At 50.1% G+C, this 21,388-nt stretch overlaps 1 protein-coding gene across 1 annotated transcript; it reads right to left on the bottom strand.

The window, feature by feature from the left end:
* Positions 1-8: 8 nt before the first annotated feature.
* Positions 9-12,150, bottom strand: ITGB2 (integrin subunit beta 2). The gene is made up of 15 exons (XM_062578513.1): positions 12,066-12,150; positions 11,418-11,506; positions 10,661-10,844; positions 8,706-8,876; positions 8,163-8,404; positions 7,538-7,693; positions 6,807-6,902; positions 6,536-6,625; positions 6,030-6,170; positions 5,236-5,420; positions 4,112-4,356; positions 3,373-3,592; positions 2,711-2,916; positions 1,871-2,037; positions 9-1,245 (listed from the first exon to the last, which is right to left on the bottom strand). The coding sequence occupies exons 1-15, from the start codon at positions 12,148-12,150 to the stop codon at positions 1,180-1,182; spliced, it is 2,343 nt and encodes a 780-aa protein (XP_062434497.1). The 3' UTR covers positions 9-1,179.
* Between the last annotated feature and the right edge of the window lie 9,238 nt (positions 12,151-21,388).

Raw genomic sequence — 21,388 nt, 5'->3', positions numbered from 1 at the left:
TCGAGCAGACAGAGGTGTTACATAATACGAATACAGCTATGAGCAAATTATTCCAAAAACAGAAACAGAAAACAAAATTGTACAGCTATTTCACAGGAATGACTCACAACATAAAAAAAAAATAAAAAAATAAATTGTGCACTATTTGAAATAGCACTGAACTGGAGATGCTCTCTGGTATTGTTTTGTTTTGGTTATTGGTGTTGGTTGTTTTGTATGCCTGGCCCCTGTGTGTTTGATGGGCTTGTAGAGAAAGGAGGAGGTCTAGCCCTGGAAGAGGAAGAAGCTACGGCCAAGCAATATGTTTGAAGTTCTCTGTTCCTCTGGCTACTAACGTACGTTTCTCAGTTCAGCTAGTTGTCTCTTTGCCACCCTGTCATGCAGAGGGCTCAAGGCCTCATGGAGGTAAGCAAAGCTTGCAGGAACCCAACTATAAATGTGGAGGACTCTGAGGTAGCTCTGAGAGTGGAACAACACTGGGGAGCAGCTGATGATTTGGAAAAAAGATTCAGTGCATGTTCTCTGGCTTCTCTTCATCTCCAGGCACAGGTACTCAATAGCTCTTTTTGCTCATCAGCTCACTGTAACCTCTGTGCCTTTGCCAGAGCAGAGTGCAAGCTTGGGTGACCCTCCACATCAATTTAGCAGTGAGTGCTTTAGAAATGAGCTGCAAACATAACACAGCGGAGAGCAACACAGCAGGGAAAGATTGGGCACAAAGTAGCCTTGGAGCAGAGCCTGATAAACAGAAGAGAAACAGCATTTTTGAAATCCCAGCTGTGAATCAAAGCTGGAAGCATTGTACATTAAGCCGATTTGGGGGCTTGGTGTGAGAAGGTCCTGCCACAAAGCAAAATTAGCATCACGAGTTAAGACAGATGGTGACTGACACAGCAACCATTGCCTGTGCCCACTGGCAAAATCCTACTTTGTAGCCCCAACCACAGCAAAGTTTGTGCTGTTCCCTTCTCTGCTAATAAAACTAGCATGAGCTCTGCAAGGAGAAAGGCACAGTGTGATCCCTTAGCCAAAGCCTGACTTTTACTTGTGACCTCTTGGAAGAGAGGGACAAACCAAGAGGATAAAGAATAAGAGGTGGAAGCTTTAGTTTGAAATTTCCTTAGCTTGACATTTCCTTATTTAATGGTGGATCCTAATGCTGTCCGGTGCTGTCCCATTTCATTCTCCATTGAATCTTGGGTTCACGACTGTGGTGGTGGCACTTTTGAACAGAGGATTATCAGCCTGAAGAGAGAGAGCGAAAGAGAGAGATCAGAGGCACGTGTTGTGATGCTGTATTGGATTTCTGTATGCTCAGCCTTTGTCCATTTGGCTGTCCAAGCAAGCGTTACAGAGGTGCCTGCCCCCACCCTCCTTCAAATGGCACAGACAGTGTTGGCAGAAGAACTCACAGGCTGCTCTAGCTCCCTGCAAGATCCAAGCAGCCCCCAAAGCCTGGGTGGCAGCAAAGACTCAGGTCAGCAAAGCTCTGCATGTTGTCAGGCAGTGGCTGCTGCCAGAGAGGATGTTCTCTTTGGTTCTGATCTCCTGGCTCCTCCTTTCAGCCCAGCTGCTGCCATCATGCATTGCCGGTGTGGTACCTTCCTCGCCCACAAGGATTTCTCTGATTTCGCTAGCAGATTTCTCTATTTTCTCTAGCTGCACTGCTATGGCAGGGCACTGAGATGAACTCACTGGGGCCACCCCCTGTCACATGTCCTCATGTCAATGACATGTCATACCCTTGTGGGTAGGGTGTACCTAACGGGACCCCGCTGAAGTGAAGGCAGGGAGAGCAGGGGAGCAACTCCACAACTGGGGAGAGAGTTGTTGCAAATTCTACCCCATCACCAGAAAAGAAGTCTCTTACATCATTCCACTTGGCCTTGGACTTCTCCTTCTCGAACCTGCGGTACTCCCGGCGGTCAAACAGCTCTGTCAAGAGCCGCCAGATTAGCAGGAGCACCAGACCGATGAGGGCCACGCCGGCGATGGTGCCGCCCACAATCAGAGCAATGTTGGGAGGCTCTGGGCACTCTGCAGAACAAACACAGCAGCATCTCACTGCAGCCTTCTGCAAGGTCAGCTCCACTCCCTGTGGTGCTGCTGCTTGCATCTCTGTGCTGCATGAAGAACACAAGTAAGTGCTGACTGCGCTCAGCAGCATGTAATCAGACCTGGGCTCTCAGATCTTTGCAGTCAGCAGCAGCAGAAAGGGGATATGGACTGGGAGTGCAAAGCTGCAGGAGAGAGCAGCAATCCTTGGGCACAGTCGTGGTTTTGCAGTCCTGTGGTCCCTCAGCAGAGTCCAGATTTAGCTCTTTAATTCAAAGAATAAATGTATTGCCTTTAGTACTTTAAGGAATTAGCATAAGCCTGTAGTTTAAGAAGAACCACCAGCAGCAGGAGGCCTGAGAACCTGCCCTGTGGGGTAGGAATGAATCAGGCCTCTGCACTGCCCTAGCAGTCATCCATCTAGTGGGTTTCTGGACTGCTTGCATGTGCAGGGCTGTGTTTGGATGGGTGGAGGGAGGTGAGGGAGAGGTGATTTTTCACTGGTTCCTCAGTTTTGTTTGTGGCAAGTACCTCCCTTGACGTGCCTGTAACCTGCTCCCTGGGCAGATCATGCCTTTGGGAAGCTGGCCCTGGCAAGAGCAAGCTTCTCTGTTTACCTGCCTGCAGAAAAGGATGAAGAATAGCATTTGACTACCTTTTGTAGGATCAACATTCACAGTGTATATCTCCTCCCCGTCCTCCTGGAACATGCGGAAGGTGATCCAACAGTTCTGGGAGTCCTTTTCTCTGCACTGCCTGCTTTTTGCTTGTGGCTTTTCAGAAATATTGATGTTTTGGCAGGCTGTAGAGCAGTTCTTCTCAAATGGTCCGCTGAAGAAGGCCTTGCACTCCACACAGGAACTGGAAAACATGCACAAGGGTGGCTTGTCTCTGAAGTGGCAGGAGCCCCGGGAGCAGTCACTTCATGAGTGCCCAGTCACACTGCTCAGTCCTCCCACTCAGGGAGGCATGACAGCCAGTGGGATGGCCAGGTGGCCCTAACAGGAAGCTACTTAAAGGGGAAACCATGGATCCAGGCTCTCCATGAAGAGGGCTGAGGGATGCGAGGTGTTGTGTAGGTAAAAGAGGTGCAGCCAGCTTCTCTTTTCCTGTCCAACCATTCAGGGACCAGCTGGCCATTAACAGCACCAAACTTACCAATACAAAACCAACCATCTCCTTAAGAGGAAAAGACGTACAGCAATAATGTCAGCCAAGATGCTGACTTGCCTGCTCTAGGCCAGGCCAGGGAGGAATGTGCAGGATCCCTTGTCCTTGTAGACTCCCGCCCTTGCTGGCTCCGCGCACATCACTCACACATATCTGCCACATGGTGATGGGCAGCCAGGACACTCTTGGCAAAGTGGGGGCTGGTAGCCTCCTCTGCACTGGCACTGGTTGCAGTGGCATTTCCCGCGGTTACTGCACTCATTCCTGTTAATGTTCAAACAGCCATCTGTCGACTTCTTGCACTGGCATGCACTACCCTGGTAGTCAGATTTGCATTTGCACTCGCCGCAATCACAGTGCCCTCGATCTGCGGGAAAAGTGGAAACTTTTAGAGCTGATTTCTAGTTCTTTCTAGGTCTTCACAGCTGGGGCATATCTGGAGCTATAACCGTTCACCTGGCTGAAGACCAATGTCCTGCCCAGCAGTTGTGGCTGACTGGACTCCTGCCGGTCTCACTTGTTCCCCAACAAGAGAATCATTGCAGTATGGCATACTCTCTGGTGCTGCCCTGCAGGACTCAGAGAATCTGAGCCATAGGAGAGCTAGGAGACCTCTCAAACAAGATCCTGCAGGTATCTATAGAGAACCAGTTTGCAGGGAGCTGCTCTGCCAAATCTAGTGCTCCCCCGCCCCAGTCTTTCTGTGTTTGGCACAGAGCACTGCTTGGGCCATCAAAATCATACATGGGGACAGAGACAGAGGCATTGGTGTCCTTCAGAGCCATCTTCTCTGGTGCACTGACCATGGGGGAGCTGGTCAGGCTTTGCCAGCTCATACCACATCCTCACTTGGAATGAGCTACTCTTTTGGTCCTAGGGCTCTCACCTGTGCCACCACATAGGGAGCCGTTGTAAAACTCGCAGTTCATGTTGTCACATTCACAGAAGGTGCCGTAGATCTGCTTGCCAGGCATGTCACTGGTGTGGCAGATGCACTGCCCGCACACACAGTCCCCCAACCCTGAGCAGATGACAGAGGTGTTGTCCTTTCGGCAGCTGCCTTCCAGCTCTTTGCTGGTCTTGCCTTTGGTTTCACACTCGCAGTTCTTCCCAATGTAGCCTGAATTGCAGCTGCCATCAAAGGAGAAAAGAGAGTCTGGGTCAGCAGCTGCAAGAAATGCCAGTGCCAGGAGTAAACCTGCTGTGCCAAGTTCTCCAACCACCAGCTTGGCCAGAAATGCTGCTCTGTGAGCCCTGGATTTGTAAGCATGTCCTTACACCCTGGTCAGGTATGTACACACAGGGCTAAGCTTAAGCTCTTGGCTAAAGCAGAGCAAATCTGGGACAGCCTCACTGAAAAGCAGCTAGTCACCAGGCATCTGCATCTGCACCAGCATATGGTTGAGGTAACTGTCTTCGAACACGGTGCTTAACCAGTAGGAAACCTCAGAAACATTGCTGTCCCAGCTGGTTATTTTCACAATGCCAAATGCTTGCCTGGAAATTATTATTATATTTATAATTTCCAAATGCTTGCCAGGAGATCTGAGTGTTTCCTGAGGAAACCTAGTCTTTTCCTTTCTGTCTGTGAGGGGCCATGAAGTGAAAATTATCTTTGTTTAAGAACCTGCATGAACTGCAGCCTGGAAATGAGGTTTGTATGGTGATTTCTACAGAAAGCTGCTGCTGCTTGATGGAGGGATACCTTTAGGAAAGCAGTGAAGCCTCCACCAAGGGTGTAAGCTCATAATGTCCCTTGTCACTGGGAGATTAAGCTGCTACTCTAAACAAGAAAATTGGTGCAAAACTTCAAAACTGGGCCATGACTGACCATCTAGTGTAAACATCTCTGCTGGACCCTCACCAGGCCTCATGTTCTCCAGGCACGAATGTGCTTGGAGACACTAAGCACAGCACACAGCTGTCCTTGGCTTGGTGCATCCACCCTCTTCCAGCACTTCCCTAACTGTGACAGCATTTGAAATAGCATTGTCAGGACACAGAGTTTACCTGCAAATCCCACAAATGATACTGCCTTTCCCACTGCAGTCTTTTGGGTCAGGCTGTTCACTGCAGTTGCAGTTACAGTTGCTGTCCAGGTAAACGGTGAGAGTGTCTGTGAAGCCCAGTGGTCGGATGGTGAAAGATTGGCTTTTGATGCACTCCTTTGCTGTAACCTTAACTTTGAAGATGACCTAGAAAATGTAGAGCGAAAAGGAAAGAAAAGCACCAAAGGTCAGCAGATAGCTTCAGTAATCAGAGAAGTGGTATCAACACACATATCCAGTGCATATCAGAGTAACGGAGGATCCCACCATCCCTCGGCTCTGGGCCAACCACCTCCCAAAACATCTCACCTTGAAGGACTGGAAGTGGCATTTTACAGGAGCGCAGATTGTGGAGGGCCAGCCCTCTTTGCATTTGATCTCAGCAGCTCCTTCCTCACATGCAAAAAATGCCCCTCAGGAAGTGCAGACAGTCTCAATTTAGGCATATGCCACTGGATGCTTTGGCCAGTCCAGTCGGACAGCACTGAGTCATAGGGCTATGCTCCTACTCCAGGAGGTCTGCTCCATAGGTCTGCTCCTGGTGCCCTTTCAGGCCTTGTTTTTGGCCAGCACTACAGCAAAATGTCTAATGATGACTAGATTTGGAAATACTGAAATACAACATTTTGGGCACTCTTGGCCTTTAATTCACATGAATAAAAAGTCTAGTGCAACAAACTGGATTTTTGCCATTAAAAAGAGAAGATGCCAGCAGTGCTATGGGCTCTGCGGCATTCCCAGTACTAGGGAACATACCTCATCATTTATCTTAACATTGTCACACTGCCCTCTTGCTTCATCCAAGACTGTCTTGTCTTTATTGCATATGGAGTCGTATTTGATATCTAAGACATCTGACAGAGTGGAGTGGTCCAGGATGATTCGCGAGGACAGGTTCTATGAGGAAACGGTGGAGAAAATGCTGTTAGCCCAAGAAGAGACTGGTTTAGTGCAATTCATCTTGCCATACAGGGGCTTCCCCTGTGGGGGAAGCTCTGCTATCCCTCTGGCTCCAGGGGCAGGTGGCAGGAAGCACCCCAAGCTGCAGTTTCAGCTGTCTCTTCATGGCTTGGAAAGGCAAGCAATGGGACTGGAGATGTTGAAACTTATTGCTTGTTGTGGGCAGAGGGACTGAGCATGTCCTGTTCTCAAAGTCCCAGGCTTACCCACTCTGTTCTGTGATGATGAGGATATGTGATTGGAGCTTTTCACAGCTCCAGTCCCTTTCAGACAGGTAAAGCGTGTCTTTATTTAGCACTTACATTGTAGGCCACCTGGATGAGTTCAATGATATTGCTGGAGTCTTCATTCAGTTCCCCCACTGCTGACTTCGGGATCATTTCACTGAGCTTCTGCCAAAAGACAGCAAACACATGAATCATCTCCCCTAATGAGTGACAGTGGAGCCCGGAGCTGACGGTACAACTCATACTCGGCTCAATACAAGGACCTGGTGGTGGGAGAATACACATAGCCATTTTTGTCCTCCTGGGGGAGGATGTGAGGCACCTGCACCAGTCAAAATCTACTTACTTTATAAACATCCACCACTTTACTAGTGACAGCAAAAATGGGCTGAATGTTATTTTCGGCGAGTTTTTGGACCAGCTGGCCAACAGATGGGTAGTCCTGTGTGAGGGAAAGGATGACAGCTTTCAGTTCAGACTCTTTCATCAGCAGAACAGAGAATATCTTTGGTTATGTGGCCCCTCTGTGGTCCCAGTATGGTCAACAGTCTGTTGCAGGGAGGCTGCCTGGAGGTTGACCCAAGCTCAGCTCTTTTTAGATTTGCTCTATTGATAGGAATCTTGTGATCTCAACAGCAGGCTTTTATGTGACATTTCTATCTATGGGAATGATGCTGGGGCAAAGCACAGGGGAGCTGCCTCTTGAATGCAGATGTCTGGTTTGCTTGCATTACCCAGGAGGTCAGTTCAAGGCTTTTGTTGATGTGGAAGACCAGATAGTGGGTCCCAAACCATGATTCATCACTTGATGCCCAGTAATAACACAGAAGCATCAGCAGGGGAGCCCAACACTGTGAGTTGCAGCACCTCCACTCCCAGGGCACACTGCATCCATGGCCCAGTGGCCAGTTACCAGGACCTCTACGAGGGCTGGTAACTCCTGTTGCAGATGTGACAGGCAGGGTCAGTGCCCAGGACTGGGATGGGATGAGCTGCCAACACAAGGAAAGGGTGCGGAGCCACCAAGCAGCCCCTGCGGATGGCACTTCGAACTTGCATCTTGTCCAGGGTACTTACAAACTCATTGCTCTTTTTGTACATGTTATTCTCCAAATGGCACTTGCCATCGTTGGGGGTGAGAATGGCCCCAAGTTTGCCATCGCCAGCGAAGTGGAAGCCATCATCAGTAGCATACACCAGCAAGCGGGTCACATTGCGCCAGCCAATCAAGTCCTGAAAGCAGCACAGACAGCACTCAAACCTGTCCCTGAACAGGGGCTGGGTGGGGGGGGAGGTGCGTGACAGGGCCAGCCAGGCATGGCACAGCCTTGGGCTTCATTTCTGGCTGATGCGAATGCATGGCCTTTTCCAAAGCGCAGTAAACCCTCACATCGGCCACGTGCACAGCTGAAGACAAATGGAACAGAGCAGGCAGGTTACAGATTAGAGGGAGAGGCTCTCAGAGACTTCCTCTGTATCCAACTATTATAACCTGCTCTAGTACTGAATTGGGGTTTTTGCATGGATTACAGGCCTGAAAATTTAATGGGTCTCCAGAGTCTGCCTGGAGAGAGACAGAGCCAACTCCTGATGGACAGGCCTTGAAACACGGTTAAGCATCCCTCGTGTCTGTCGGGCAGTTATACTGGCAGTGAAAAGGATACAGGGCAGCCCTGGCCACAGCACCAAGGAGAGGACTCACCCCACACACTGCTGCCTGCATCATTGCATCCAGCCCCCCTTCTGGAGCATCCAGGTTTCCAGAGATGAACTGCTTCCCCACTTCACTCTCAAACTTTTCGGCATCGTCGGTCAACGAGAGGATGTGCTTGAAGGCAAAGGGAGGCTGGCAGTTCTTGTCTTTGTTTGGGCAGGGGTTCTGCAGCTTCTCTGGGTGCGTGTTCACAAAGGGCAGCACTGTCTTATCCACAAAGGAGCCGAATCCTAGGGCGTTCAAGACAAGCAGTGTTAGGGGGAGAAGTGGGCAGAGACTGGGTGTGTGTCCCTGCAGGGCAGGGCAGTGCAGGCCACCTATTGGTGCCAATATGGAGAGCTGGGTATTTGTCCACACACAGTTCCCAAATGGCCCATCCTTTGCCCTGGTACACTCTCTAGCCTGGCGGAGGACAGGTTATTCTGCCCACTGCCTGTGCTCCACTCTGCCCCTGTGCTCCCCTCTGGTCTTATGGCTCTTCCTGGTTCAAAAAGAGGCCATGCCAGGTCCTCATGCTAAGGAAACACCCACCTATGCGGCGAGAGGGGGTGGTGGTTTCCAGCGCTCGAAGCAGTTCTCCTCCCAGCTTCTTCACCTTCTCCAGGTCATCCAGCATGGAATAGGAGAGGTCCATAAGGTAGTAGAGATCAATGGGGTAACCCATGGCACGACGAAACTTCACTTGAAAGGTAGCAGGCTGGCCTGCAGGACAGAGACACCACAGCCCCAACACCAAGGTCAGATGCTCTGCTGTGTCTCATGTCTTGCCCCATCTCATACCCCTTCTTGGAGCCTCCTGGCTTTAAGAGGAAATTAAGAGGAAGCATGGCCTGCAGCAGGCTACTGTGTCCCCGCACAGGTAGCAGGGCAGCCCTGCTGCTGGGGGAGCCCACTCTCTCATCTACCCTCTCTCAGGAAGATTTTCCCATCTCCCCTGCGTTGCGCCTTGCTGGAGATGTCTGGCCTTCTGATTCCCCTGCCTGCTGATCTGCTCTGTCAAACAGCTCTCCTCTCCTGTGCTGTTCTCTTTTCTCCCTCCTGTTCCTATCAACTTTCTCTATGACTCTTATCTTGCTCTTCCTTCCCCTGAAAATTCCCACTGTCATCATCAGCGGCCGTTTCTCTCCTGCCTGTGGAGCAGGTCCAACACCGGACCAGAGGCTGCTGTGCTTCGGTTAAGGGGCAGTGTGAACACAGAGTTCCCCTGCCGCCCATCTGTGCCCCCAGGCTAGCTCCCTGCTGCTAATTCCTCAGGGTATTGGATTCAGGTGCCCAAAGAGCAAGTCCAGACAAAGTGACTGTGGCTTCTGTGTTGAAACTCATCAGCTGCAGGCTGGCTCACCAGCACCCTTCAGCTCAGGTGGGTTTGCTCTGCTGCTCAGCTGGCTCATGCATCCCTTTGCTGTGCTGCCTTCAGTCCTGCCTGGCTCCAAGTCACCCACTAGCCCCTGTCATACCTGACTTACCTTGGCTGCCCCATCTCTAGTCCTTTCTGCCACCCATCCAAGTGCTACCCTTTCAAGGCTTCACTCAGTTACTCCCTTGACTCCCCTAGCAAACTCTGGCCTCCCACCTTTCCCCAGCTCCAGTTCGCCAGCACATGGCCCCAGCCAGGCCAATTCCCTCTCCTACAAACCCTGTCTCTCCTTCCTAAGTTCAGCCAACTTCCTATCTCAGCACTTCTGTCTTTCTGGTGCTACAGTTGCTGCCTGTGACCCAGCCCTCATTTATCCTCTCTGCTTCTGCTTTCAGGACTCTGCCCATTTCTGAAAGAAACCTACCTTCCTCCTCCTGCAGCCCTCTCCTCCTCGCACAGCAGTAACAGAGCTGTCTTGTCTAGGATCCCCTGATTCCCCACTGGGGTCTACAGGGAGCTCTTCCCTCCTGGTGGTCTCACTTGCTCCCACCACAAAGGAGACCCACACTGGAGCCTGCAGAAGACCACAACTTGCCTCTCTGCTTGTGCCCCCTTATCTCCAGCTGCACTGTGTCTATGGCCTGTCAGGTGTGTCCTCTCCGCTTCTGCTTTAGACCTCCGCAATCCTGCCTCTCTTGCACTCTTCTCAAACTACCTCCTAGTCTAAGCTAAGGGCAAGTTTTTCCATCCTTGTCCTCCCTGAGTTGTCACTTGTCTTCACATCCCCACTCATGCCTTTCTTCTGGGGCTCTAGCCTTCTCTGAGCACGTCTTTCTCCTCTCTTGCATCCTCCTTTCCCCTCTATACTTTGTGTCAGGTGATCTTCCCCATCCACACAAATTCAGTCACTGACTCAAGGTAGACAACTCCTCAGTTTGTTGCTGTACTTTTAACCTTTTCTCAGGCTTATGGTAGTCACTAAGTTCCCTACACTGATGAACTCTTGATATCAGCCATTTCAGTTCTCAGTGAGTAACATATGCAACAGCTACTGGCCAGCTCTGGTTGCAACCAGGCAAAAACTGAGGAATGAGCTGAAAGATCATTATGGATGCCAGACAGACCATACCTATCCTTAATTTCAGGTGCACCTCTTGTGGAGTCAGCTGTATCTTGTTGCTTAAGGCACTGGCTTTTGTCTCTCTAATTTCACTGACTGGAAACTCAATGTCACCATGTGGGCATCCCTTCTGCTCCAGCTCCTGTATGGTGTCACAGCGGATAGAGTCTGGTTCTCCAGCTTTGGTGAAATTCTGTGTGTTGCAAAATCAACAGGAAAAATCAGAGGAGTGGGAGGGAAACAGATATGTTATGAGATGATCTAGCTCCCAGACTAGGTCTGCCACAGCTTAGAGTTATTGATGGAGAAAGTAAAGTTGAAGAGGTCCTGCCTGTCAGATCCCTCTTGGCCTCCTCTACCAGGTGGGGCATGAAAAACCATTTTGCTCTTACAGAGCAGGTGAGTGTGCAGTAGCGTCTGGCAGAGGACAGACAGTTGCTCCTGCTGCCTACCAAATGGTCATGAGTGCTGGCAGCAACATGGGCACAAGGGCCACAATCTCCTTCCTTTGCAGCCTGCTGAGCCTTGGGTCACTCCCTCTGGACCTGAGGCAAGATGGGAGAGATTGGAAAGACTAGCTCACTGCCAGTCTGTGCTCTGCCTCCAGAGCTCCTCTGTTCCAGGGTGAGATGGTGGGGCAGAGGCTGGGATGCTGTCTTCTCCCGCCACCACAGGTCATGGCCCCATTAGCAGAGTGGGCAGGGTAGCTACCCTGCTGGTAGCTGCCCACTGGAGGCTGATGGCACGAGAGGATACACAGACCTACCGGCTTCTTGCACCAGGCACAGCCAGGGCCGGACTGGATGCATTCCTTGCACGTCCCCACCTTGATCTTGGGGCACTCCATGGCAAAAGCTGAAATGAAGAGGGGGAAAGAAAAAAAAGACAGCTTGCTGGGGCACCCCTAGAGAGACCTGGTCTACAGTGGTGGCAGCCACAGGGTGCTCTGACACCCAGCATGAGGCACCCATGTTGTCCTGCTGGCCTAAGCTTGCTCTGCCTATATCCGCCACCAGCCCTTGCAGAGGCAGTGTCAGAGCCCTTGCCAGCATTGCTGTCCCTCGGCATCCGAGGGGCAAAATGCCACCTTCCAACCTAGCAACGCAGCCGCTGGCACCACACCGTGAGCTGTGTGCACCCGCCAGCTGCCCCAGAGCGTGAGGGGCTAGCGAGCTGGGACTGGAGCTGCTTGCCTGCTGGTTGTGCTCTGGGAGCAGCTAGGCTGGCTCAAGTTAACTCTTAGTCCTTGGGAGCTGCCACACATGGGATGCCGGAAAGGGTAGGGCTGATCCTGCATGGCATTCAGTGTCACATTCACGCCACTGTCTTTGGGTTTCTCCCTTTCTGCTGCTGTTTTCCTGCCTACATAATATGCCGGAAAGGAAGACGGCAAGGAAGGCCAGGTAAGACTCACCTCTGCTTGACAGCAGCAGCACCCAGGTCACCACCAGCAGCCGGAGGTAGCAGTCACAGGGCATTTTCTGAAAGACAAAAAGCATCCCTGTGACAGCCTGGCACATGGGAGCTGCAGGGAAGGGAGCTCTTCAAAGCATGTAGAAAAACGTCTGAAAAGGAATGCTCTCTCTTCCTCATGGTGATGCTCATGCCAGGTGGATGCACCCTTCCTGGGCTTGCAAAAATCCAGCCATCCCACCTGGGGAAAAGTGCCTGAGGCTATGACATGGCCACCGCCCTGAGTGAGCCAACCCACCAGGAGCAGTGCAGCGACCGCCTGACCCTGCCGCTTATGCAAAGAGCCTGTGCTTGCTCACAGACCACGCAGGAAGCCCAAGAGCCCCACCAAAGCACTTTGGAGAGCCTAGTTCGTGCCGCTGGGCATGCAAAAGAGTTCCCAGGTCCTAGACGGCCCACTTGTCCCCTCTGCTATTACTGCAGATCTTCATGCCATCTGAAAGACCTTGCTGAGGCATGACTTCTATAAAAGTGTAAGACTTGTATAAAAGATAAAAGACCTTATCTGCATTCTTTAGTTACTTGTCCAAGGTCTCTCTCATTTGCTGGTGACCGTAAAGCCCCTGAACAGATGATGCCTGGAAACCAGGACAGCATATTGGGGAAATACCACTCCTCCCTTATCTGCTGCTGGGCAGAGAGGAGGTTTGTGCCTTGTGCCTGAATGGGTGTGTGGGCTGACTCAGATGGCCGTGCTCATGTCTTACAAAAGTAAGTTGATCTGCAGTTAAATATAGCTTTTGGACTAAATGTGGAAGTCAGTAAAGCAAGAACATACACTGTGCCTGTACACATTTAGTTAAACTGCTGCATAGTTTGACGTACTATCTATCCAGACTTATTATGCATACATACATGCACTCTCGTACATACATTTATTTAATAAATAACTCATAGTTTTACTAATTATCATTTAATAATTAATATAATTATTTACCGAATAGTAAATTTATGTTTTATATATAATGTTGGAACATGTCCAATGACATGTTTATTTTTTTTATCAGATGAGAGTTTTTTCAGCTTCTACATTGAGCTATATTTGAACGGAAATTAGAATCAAGATGAACAGGAGCATTTCTATAGGTTACCTAGCAATATATGCTAGCTAATTGGAGAAAAGTGTATTAATATACACTGCCACCCTGCTTTCACACTGTCACCTGATTTAACTTTAAATGAGCTGAACTAGTCAAAAAGGCCAAAATGATAGAAACATGCTCTCTTCCCCTGCAGAAAGTCCTGCTGCTCTGAAGGATGGGTGACACATTTCAGAGCCATCTGGATTCAGCCCTGCGATTTTGGCTGGTGCATTGCCTTTGCACACTTGACAGCTTTCACAGTAAGCAGAAATTGCTTGGATATTATTTTTACATGGCATATATGTGGTTGCAATAGATTATAGTAAATTCAAGCCCTAATTTAACTCATCGATATTTCTATCTTAGCCACTGTCATTTACAAGGGAAATGTGTGCTTCAGAGTTGATACGGGCAACTCGGGTGCCCCTGGGTCTGGCTCTGACCATGTGCATCCCCATACGCATGGGGGGTTTTCTTCTGTGCTCCCATGCTCAGCTGCACCCTGAGCACCTCTTCAGGCACCTGCCCTGAGGCTGCAACTTCCCACGCTGAGGTTGTGCCCAGCGTTTGCCATGCCACGTGGGCTGCACCGCAAGGGTGTCTGAACTGAGCAGAGGAGGGGACCTCCCCTCTCCTGGCCGCCCTTCTGCAGGCACTGCAGGTGCTCCCCCTCTGCATGGCTGTCAGCGGGAGAAGGGCTGTGGGGAGTCTCGGGGAGGAAAATCAGGGAGCGGCTGGCCATGGCCCAGGTCCAGGCAGCTCCGAAGGAGGCTCATTTCTGCAGAGGGAATGGGGGCAGAGCTGGTGGGGAAGTGTCAGGCTTTTCATGCTAAAGGAAATGATGCAGTTTTGAATCCAGATTGAGAAACTTTGCATGAGTACTTTGTTTCTTGCCTTGTGGTTTTGCCAAGGTCAGATTTCACCAGGTTTGCACCCCTCTCTCCAGCTCTCCTCCCCTAAAAAGGAGTGCCCCCCCCCAAGAAAAAACATGGGAGGAGACATGACTGAACACAGGTTCCCAGCAAACACACACACACACACAAAAAAAAAACCATCCAGAAAGTTTCCTTGTTCTTACTGGGGCATAGGAGCCTCCATGTGTCTCTGAGCCTGGTCCTCTCCTATCAGAGAGGTTCCGTGGCCTTTCTTGTGTGACACCTTGCCACATCGTCCTGGCGAGAGTTACAGGGATGACTGCAGGCAAACATACCCACAAGGGCTGCGACCACTGGCCACAGCCTTCTCCATGGCCTGCCAATGGCATCAGCCAGGACGACAGGCACATCTATGAGTCTGTGCAGTGTTGCTGTGGCATGTATGCTATATGGCATGAATTATCTGTGTCCTAGGAATGCCTGTCCCCTCTTGTCTGCTTGGGAAGGCCAACAGAGGGAAGGGGAGAGACTCTCTCCACCAGCTTTGTGCAGAGTTCAGCTTGCCAGTGTGGCTATTAACAGGCTATCTCTTGCACAAGAGCACAGGGCAAGGAGGAAGGACTGGGTGTTGGCATCAGTCCTGTATCATGCTTTGCTCTGCAGGGGGAGGACAGGATGTGATGCCATGAGTGTGGAGTTTTGACCCAGGGGGCTATGGAGGTGATTGCACAGGTCCTACAAGTATGCAGAACTTCCCAACATGTTCCCCAGTGCCCCTCCAAACCGCTCAACCACTTGCTATCCAGAGCCACCACTCCTGCTGTTACTCTAGTGTTTTAAAGCACCATAGAGATCTTGTTCTTCATAAACATTTTCCTAGTGCAAGTTGTCCTAGATGCTCACACTGTCCCCTTCTTGCCCTGAGAGACATGTCTCCTGAACCAAGAAACTTACGCCATCCATAAAGGTGGCTGAATTGTTTTCAGGAATCACCAAAAACACTGGTTGCAAAGGGAGCAGAATGCAGCATCCCTGGCTGTGCTGGAGGACATGGTGGAGGTCTGCTGCTCCCATTTGTAAAGTGCTGAGGCAGGAGCAAGTTGCATTTTAAAACCATGTTGGCTGGACTCTAGGGCTAATATGAGGCTGCACCTTTCATATGGCCACCTTAGCCGGCAGAAGGAACAGTGTTTTACGATGGTGTTGATGAAATCACATTCATTAATGCTGCTATGTCTTATAAGGGCTTCCTGCCAGCATAGCCAACAGGCAGAGTTGAGTCCCAGCAGAGCTGCATCCATCCTTACGGCATGGACTCCCATAGAGAAGTAAGAAAAGAGGAATTTGTTAGAAGAAGAAAAAGGAATAAAAAAACCATGAAGGAACAATAAACACTGCCCTTTTTAGAAGTATAAGACACAGCATGAGAAAAACAGGTCACTGGTTTTGAAATAGCTCTTACATTGCCCTGAGCCACAAACAAACGCTCCCTGCAAACTCTGACCGCTCTGCCCTGTGACTCTGCTAAACAGAGGGCCGAGCTTAACAGCTACCAAACTTAACAGCCCCAAATAGAAAGGAAACCAGAAAACAAGAGAAATCTTTGAAAGGCATTAAGGCCAAACTAGTATATATGGCTGCCCAGCTCTGTTTCTGAGGCATCATGATTTTTTTTAGCTCATCAGCCACTGCAAGATACCCGACACATAAATAGTACTGCAGGTCAAGAATGACACTAGTCAACTATAGAGTGTCTTTCTGAAAAAGGTCTACTTTTCTCCTGAGGGTAGAAAGAAGAGGTGCACTCTCCGAGCTAGAGGAGTCTGGTAAAATATTTGCAGACAGGGAGGGTGACAGATAAGTGTCATTTTCTCTCACAAAGTGGGGTTTGCAAAGTAAAGCCCAGGTGGGTTAGGGGGCCTTGCAGATGTGACAGAACCATTCTGGCCCTTAGCAAACCTGTCTCCTGTGGCATCGGGTGGCTTCCACCATTGCTTCTGGCAGAGTTGATCTGGATGTAAAGCCCACCTGGTTCCCCAGCAGTGCCAGGGGACATGGCCCAGCTGCCACATAATCCCTCACACCATTTTGTAAGTTTTTAAGGGCATCACCTATCTTCACAGTTGAAAAGTCCCACCATCCTCTGGTCTGCCTAGATCTGGCTCCAGCTCCATCCAGTTCATCCAGATCACTGAAAAAACTCAAGAAATCAAAACTCATTTGCCTCTGTAGATTCTTACAGGTCATGATCTAATCACTGCCTCATCATCTCCCTCTTAAACTGAAAGGTTGAACAGCCTCAGTCTCCCACAGTAACTACTGTAACTCTTTTCCAGTGCGCCGACAACCTCCCTGAAGTGTGCACAGCAGGGCTGGACAGCTAGAAGACCACACGGAGCAGGCAATGGGCTCAGTCTAGCAAAAGGTAAGTCTTGTGAAGCAAATATGCACTGCAGTCAGCCCAGTCCTGCCAGCATCCATGCTGCCTTGCTTCTGCCTGAGACTGCCCATGGGGTGATACGACCAAGGTGGCCTGGGCTATGTGAGCAGTGAGGCTTTGGCTCTCCCCTGAGTTACTGATTTCCCAAAATGGGAAACCTGCAGCCTGTTCTGAATAGAGGAACCTGAGTTGCTATTTTAAACATCATGGCAAGATTGAACTGAGCCCATGTTGTGGTATGGTCTTTACCATTCAGTGAACATGATCAGCACTTGGGGTTGTTAGCTGGCCAGACACATCTGTGTCACCTCCAAATTCCACCAGCACTGTCTGAACTTACAGAAAACAGGTAAGAGCTCTTAAAAGAGAGCTGAGAGCAGGTTCCTACTGGACCCCCTCTCTCCAGGGTACACAGCCCTGAGCGCTAACTTTGATCACTCATTTTTTAAGGCCAGCTGCTTGTGATGGAGGGTGAGCATGGGCAGCATTGTGTATGCAGCCTGGGCACCCTCAATATGCCTCTTCAGCATGGTTACCTTCCTCAGCCAGACTTGAAAGGTCCAGCAGCAACATCACATTTCTTGGTAAGACCAGCTTTCTGTACAACTACATTTATCATTCTGTTTACTGTATTTAATGTTTTCATTTGTTATTGAGTGTTCCTTGTATCTGCTTTGCCATGAGTTTCACCTGGACTAATTTCAGGGTCACTGGCTGGGAGTGTTTCAGGGCAATCAGTTTCCTCTTGACATACTAGCACAGCACCGATGTTTGCCCAGTCCTCTAATTCTTCCTTAGCTTTCCAAAACATGCAAAATACTAACAGCAGTGGCTCAGATTCACGCAGTTTTTAAAAGAATATTGAGTGCAAGTGATGTAGTTCTGCTAACTTAGAAAAGCACTTGCTGATTAACATCTGTAGTTCCCCTGCCACAGAAAGCTTCCCAGCCCTGCAGTAAGCCACAACTGCTGAAAGAAGAGAAGGGGGTTTGGGAGCAGTAAAACTGCTTCTCTCTGAGTAAGAGCTACCAGTGCTGAGAGGAGAAAAGAGCAAAGCTTCCCACAGAAGCTCCTCCCTTGTTTCCTGTAGCAGTCACATGATTGACACCCTAAATATGCCTAAATAGGCTCCACCACTTCCACAAACCATTCCCATATTTGCCTCCTTCTGCTGAGCTGGTTCTTTTCTTTGTTTCTGTGGGTTAAATACTATTGTAAAAGGGCAAGTAAAGGCCTGTACATGTTCCCCTGCTGTTTTTTTTCTGTGTGTAAAGCTGACCTAGCTCTAGGGGAGCAGAGCTGCTGCAAGTTGAAGATATCTATCCTCCAAGGAGGGTGTAGGAGGGTGCCTGGGGGAGGAAGAAGAGGCTGGGAGCTGCTCTGAAAGATATGGGAAGTCTGAAGACCTCCCTTCAGGTGAAAGGATTCAGCTACATGAGAATGATGAGCTCAAGGTCTAGCTGCTCTGCAGAGGTAGATAATACAAGTGTTAAAAGGAAAAAACACTCTTTGTTCATATAAGTTATCTCCTGCCAGGATTCACAGTGGTTGTAGCTCTTTCCTGCTTCTTACTGGGATGTCTAATGCCAGCTTTCTCCCTTGGATGGAGGACCACGTCTGTAGCTGTGTGCAGGTATGTGTCTGGCTCAACTTGCATAAGCCTGGAGCCTTCTTTATACGCAGAGATTAAAAAAAATCTGTTTACTTGGACTGTGGGGACTACCCATGGTTGTCTGGATGAACTCCTCCAGTCCCATGTGCCCAAGATTTCCAAGTATTTAATTCCTGCTGCAGTGTCAAAGTATATGGCAGTGGTGAGGTGGACTGAGACCCTACGAGCGCTTCACGCTTGGCTCTTGATGTAGTGTGCTGGAGGCTATAGATTCATGGTTACAGGTTCATATTATTAAAGAGAACAAATATTCAGTTACAACTGGGCTAAAAAACCTCCCAAACGCCAGAAGTAAAATGGGAACTTTGGCACCTGCTCAGCTCTGGCTGCAGTTGAATTCTCTACTGTAGGGTTCGTTCTATGGGTTAGATTTTGATGCTTTTGTAATCCTAAAAGGGGTTTCTTTTCCCCCATACAGGAATGTAAGCGCACCCTGATACGAGGGGAGAATAATGGAAGAAAGCTTACCGCTTCTTTTTCTTCTGCTGTGGAGGGAAATTAGTCACTCTTATGTGGGTAGATGTGATTCAGGGTGACTTTCAAAGGGAACATATTGGGCTTCTGCTTTTGTCTACCTCCTTACAGTGTTCAGAGAAGGGTAAAACAGGTTTTTTGTTTGACTACCTGCACTAGCAGCTCAGACCGAGCCCAGCCTGGCCCCAGAAGAATTTACTTTAACTGCCTTTGCAGTCTCTCCTCCGCTGGGTCCTGTGCCTGTACTGCGCTGGCCAGACGTGGCCCCTCAGCTGCTACAAGGAGCTTTTCCCGAATTCCTTGGCAGCCTCTCCCTTTGTGCTAGAGCTAGGAGGGTGTTTGGCCGTGGCTGACAAAGCCATTGGGCATTTGCCGGCCAGCGGAGGCTGCCTGCGGTGAGCAGGGAAGGTGCCTGGGTACCAGGCCTGGGGGCTGCAGGGTTGTGCCCTGCTTTTCCCTGTTCGCGGTGCCCCTGCTCAGTTCCCTTCCATGGAAACACTCTTCCCCCGGATGTGGTCTGCCCGTGGGCTTTTTCTTTTTTTTTTTTTTTTTCTCTTTTTTTAAAATATAAAATAAGAAGTAGGAGGTATGGGGGAGGGCAAATGGGCTAGTTCAGCTCTCAAAGTGGGGAGACTGCAATTAGTCCACCTGGCTACAGAGGAGCAAGACTGCAGAGCTTTAGGTTTGCCTTCACATCAAAGCCCCTCTGTGATTAACCACTTCCACTTGGGCACTTTTTGAAAAGCAGTCCTAGCCCCATCCAGCACAGTCATCATGCATTTGGCTCACACAGGCCAACTGTGAAGGGTCCCAGCCCCAATACCACCTGGGCTGGCTGTAAGTTTGTTAGCAGCTCTTAGAAAAACCTTGGCTCTGTAGAGATGGGTGACACTGAAACACCACATTTTTGTGGTGCTTCTGTTTCTCCTGTCTTCCTCCTGAGCCAGAGTTGGGCAGTGCAGAGTGGCTGAAGGGCTTGCGCAAGCCTCCTGCAAGCACCACCCACTCCCAGGGCAGGTCAGCAAGCATGGCCTCAGCTGGGAAGGTGCTCAGCTCTGCTCACAGTGGCCCCCAGGGGATTTGGAGTCATGTACCAGAGTGGGGATGTGGACACAAAGCCAGAGAGCAGCCTTGCTAAGTGGCAGGGGGCAGCTGAAGGGGCTTCCAAGTGCCTGGAGGGGTGCAGGGGAAATCAGGTCTGCAAAGGAGGTGGGGAAGCAGCACACTGCTCAGAGGACCTTGCCTCTCCACCAAGAGATGGTCACAAGTCACCTTGGCAGGGAACAAGTGGTTGGACAGTGCTGTGACAGGCCATTGAAAACAAGAGGGGGACGAGCAGCAAAAGAGACCAGGGAGAAACCAGATGATGGAGCAGAGGTGCCCCAAAGCAGCCAAACGGGTGCTGGGGGGCAAAGCTGGGTGTTAGAGGCTAGCAGAGAAGAAGCATTCTTAAAACACCTGCACCTGTACCATCACATATCAAGAAGTCATAGAAAACTGTAGCCTGAAGCTGTATGGAGGTGTGTGTGCAATCATTTCCATGTGCCCTGAAATTGGCCACCTCTGAGATGCAGCTGCCTCACTAGCCATGGAGGCAAAGGGGAGCTCCAAGGTAACGTTCACCCAGCCAGGGCTATGAGGTGGCAGTGGGGGGAAAAGGCTGTGCTCAATTCCTGGAGTCCTACGTATAAACTGTGGACTGCTGCGCTGCTAGCTGCTCACCATGCCAGTGCCTTGGGTGGCTCCAGCTGCCATGTGTGATGGATGCCTGAGACTGGGGTACTGCTTCACAGGGAGCCCTTTGGAGAAGCCACCAGAGAGCCAACCAGTATTGAATTTATGGAGCCTCTCTCGCTCGCTATGTTTTGTAAGTGTGGTATTGCTCAGACGTGAAAAGACACTCCTAGAGGGTTTGCAAGCCAGAAAATCCAAAGGCAACCTCGGAGGCAGCACACAAGGAAAGATTGGATGCTGTTGTCTGGTGGAGGCTGCAGGTAGGGAGCAAACCTTGTACCTCTTGGCGTTTACAGAGGCGCTGGGTTCAGCGGAGCACGAAGTATCTTGCAATGCTGGGATGTCTCTGAGCCCCTGTGGTCTGGTGAATGCAATAGGTCAGGGCAGGTTTCTTTGCAGTGAGTGCCGCACTACACAGAGAAACAAGTGAAGACCTATAAATACATCTGAAGAAGAAATGTTGAGACTCGCAGCAATCTCACTGCTATAAATAATAGACAAGCATTCAAAAACAGAGCTGGGTCTTGCAGTCTTTTAGCCAGAACTTTCCTTTGCTTCATTGCTAAATAGCAATGTTTTCTTGCAAAGTGGAAGGCTGCAATCTCACGGCTAGTATCTGAGGAAGCCTCTTGGAGTGCTTGTGTCATCTGCTTGTAATGGTGAGGTGCTGCTAGCCACAATGCTGATACTCCTGGGATGCTTCCTCAGTGCTCTCATATTTGCATATGTCCCTGGCACTGTGCCACCCTACAGCCATCCTGCTGCGATGGAGACTTTGGGTGTCACAAGCAGTGACTGTGCTGCTTTTCTCTCGTTCTGAGTGGCCCCAGCTTCTGTGCACTGGATATAATGAAGCTGCGTGGTGTATTGCGGGGAAGGGACCATGGATGTTATTTCTCCTGCTGCCGTTTCTTTTTTCGCTTAGTTGTACAGTTCTAAAAATTCCCATGAAGGCAGCCAGCCATACACAGGGCTTCCCTCTGCCTG

This window comes from Rhea pennata, chromosome 6 (assembly GCF_028389875.1).
Source record: "Rhea pennata isolate bPtePen1 chromosome 6, bPtePen1.pri, whole genome shotgun sequence".
Taxonomy (NCBI): domain Eukaryota; kingdom Metazoa; phylum Chordata; class Aves; order Rheiformes; family Rheidae; genus Rhea; species Rhea pennata.
This window is presented reverse-complemented; position numbering and strand designations above follow the sequence as displayed.

Bases quoted from the DNA above. Each gene is read 5' to 3' on its own strand.
- ITGB2 (XM_062578513.1), bottom strand. From the start codon at position 12,150: ATGCTTTTTGTCTTTCAGAAAATGCCCTGTGACTGCTACCTCCGGCTG. The intron at 8,405-8,705 runs GTGGGTGTTTCC...TGAACGCCCTAG, and splicing joins CACCCCCTCTCGCCGCATAG to GATTCGGCTCCTTTGTGGAT. The intron at 6,171-6,535 runs GTAAGTGCTAAA...GTTTCCTCATAG, and splicing joins TCATCCAGGTGGCCTACAAT to AACCTGTCCTCGCGAATCAT.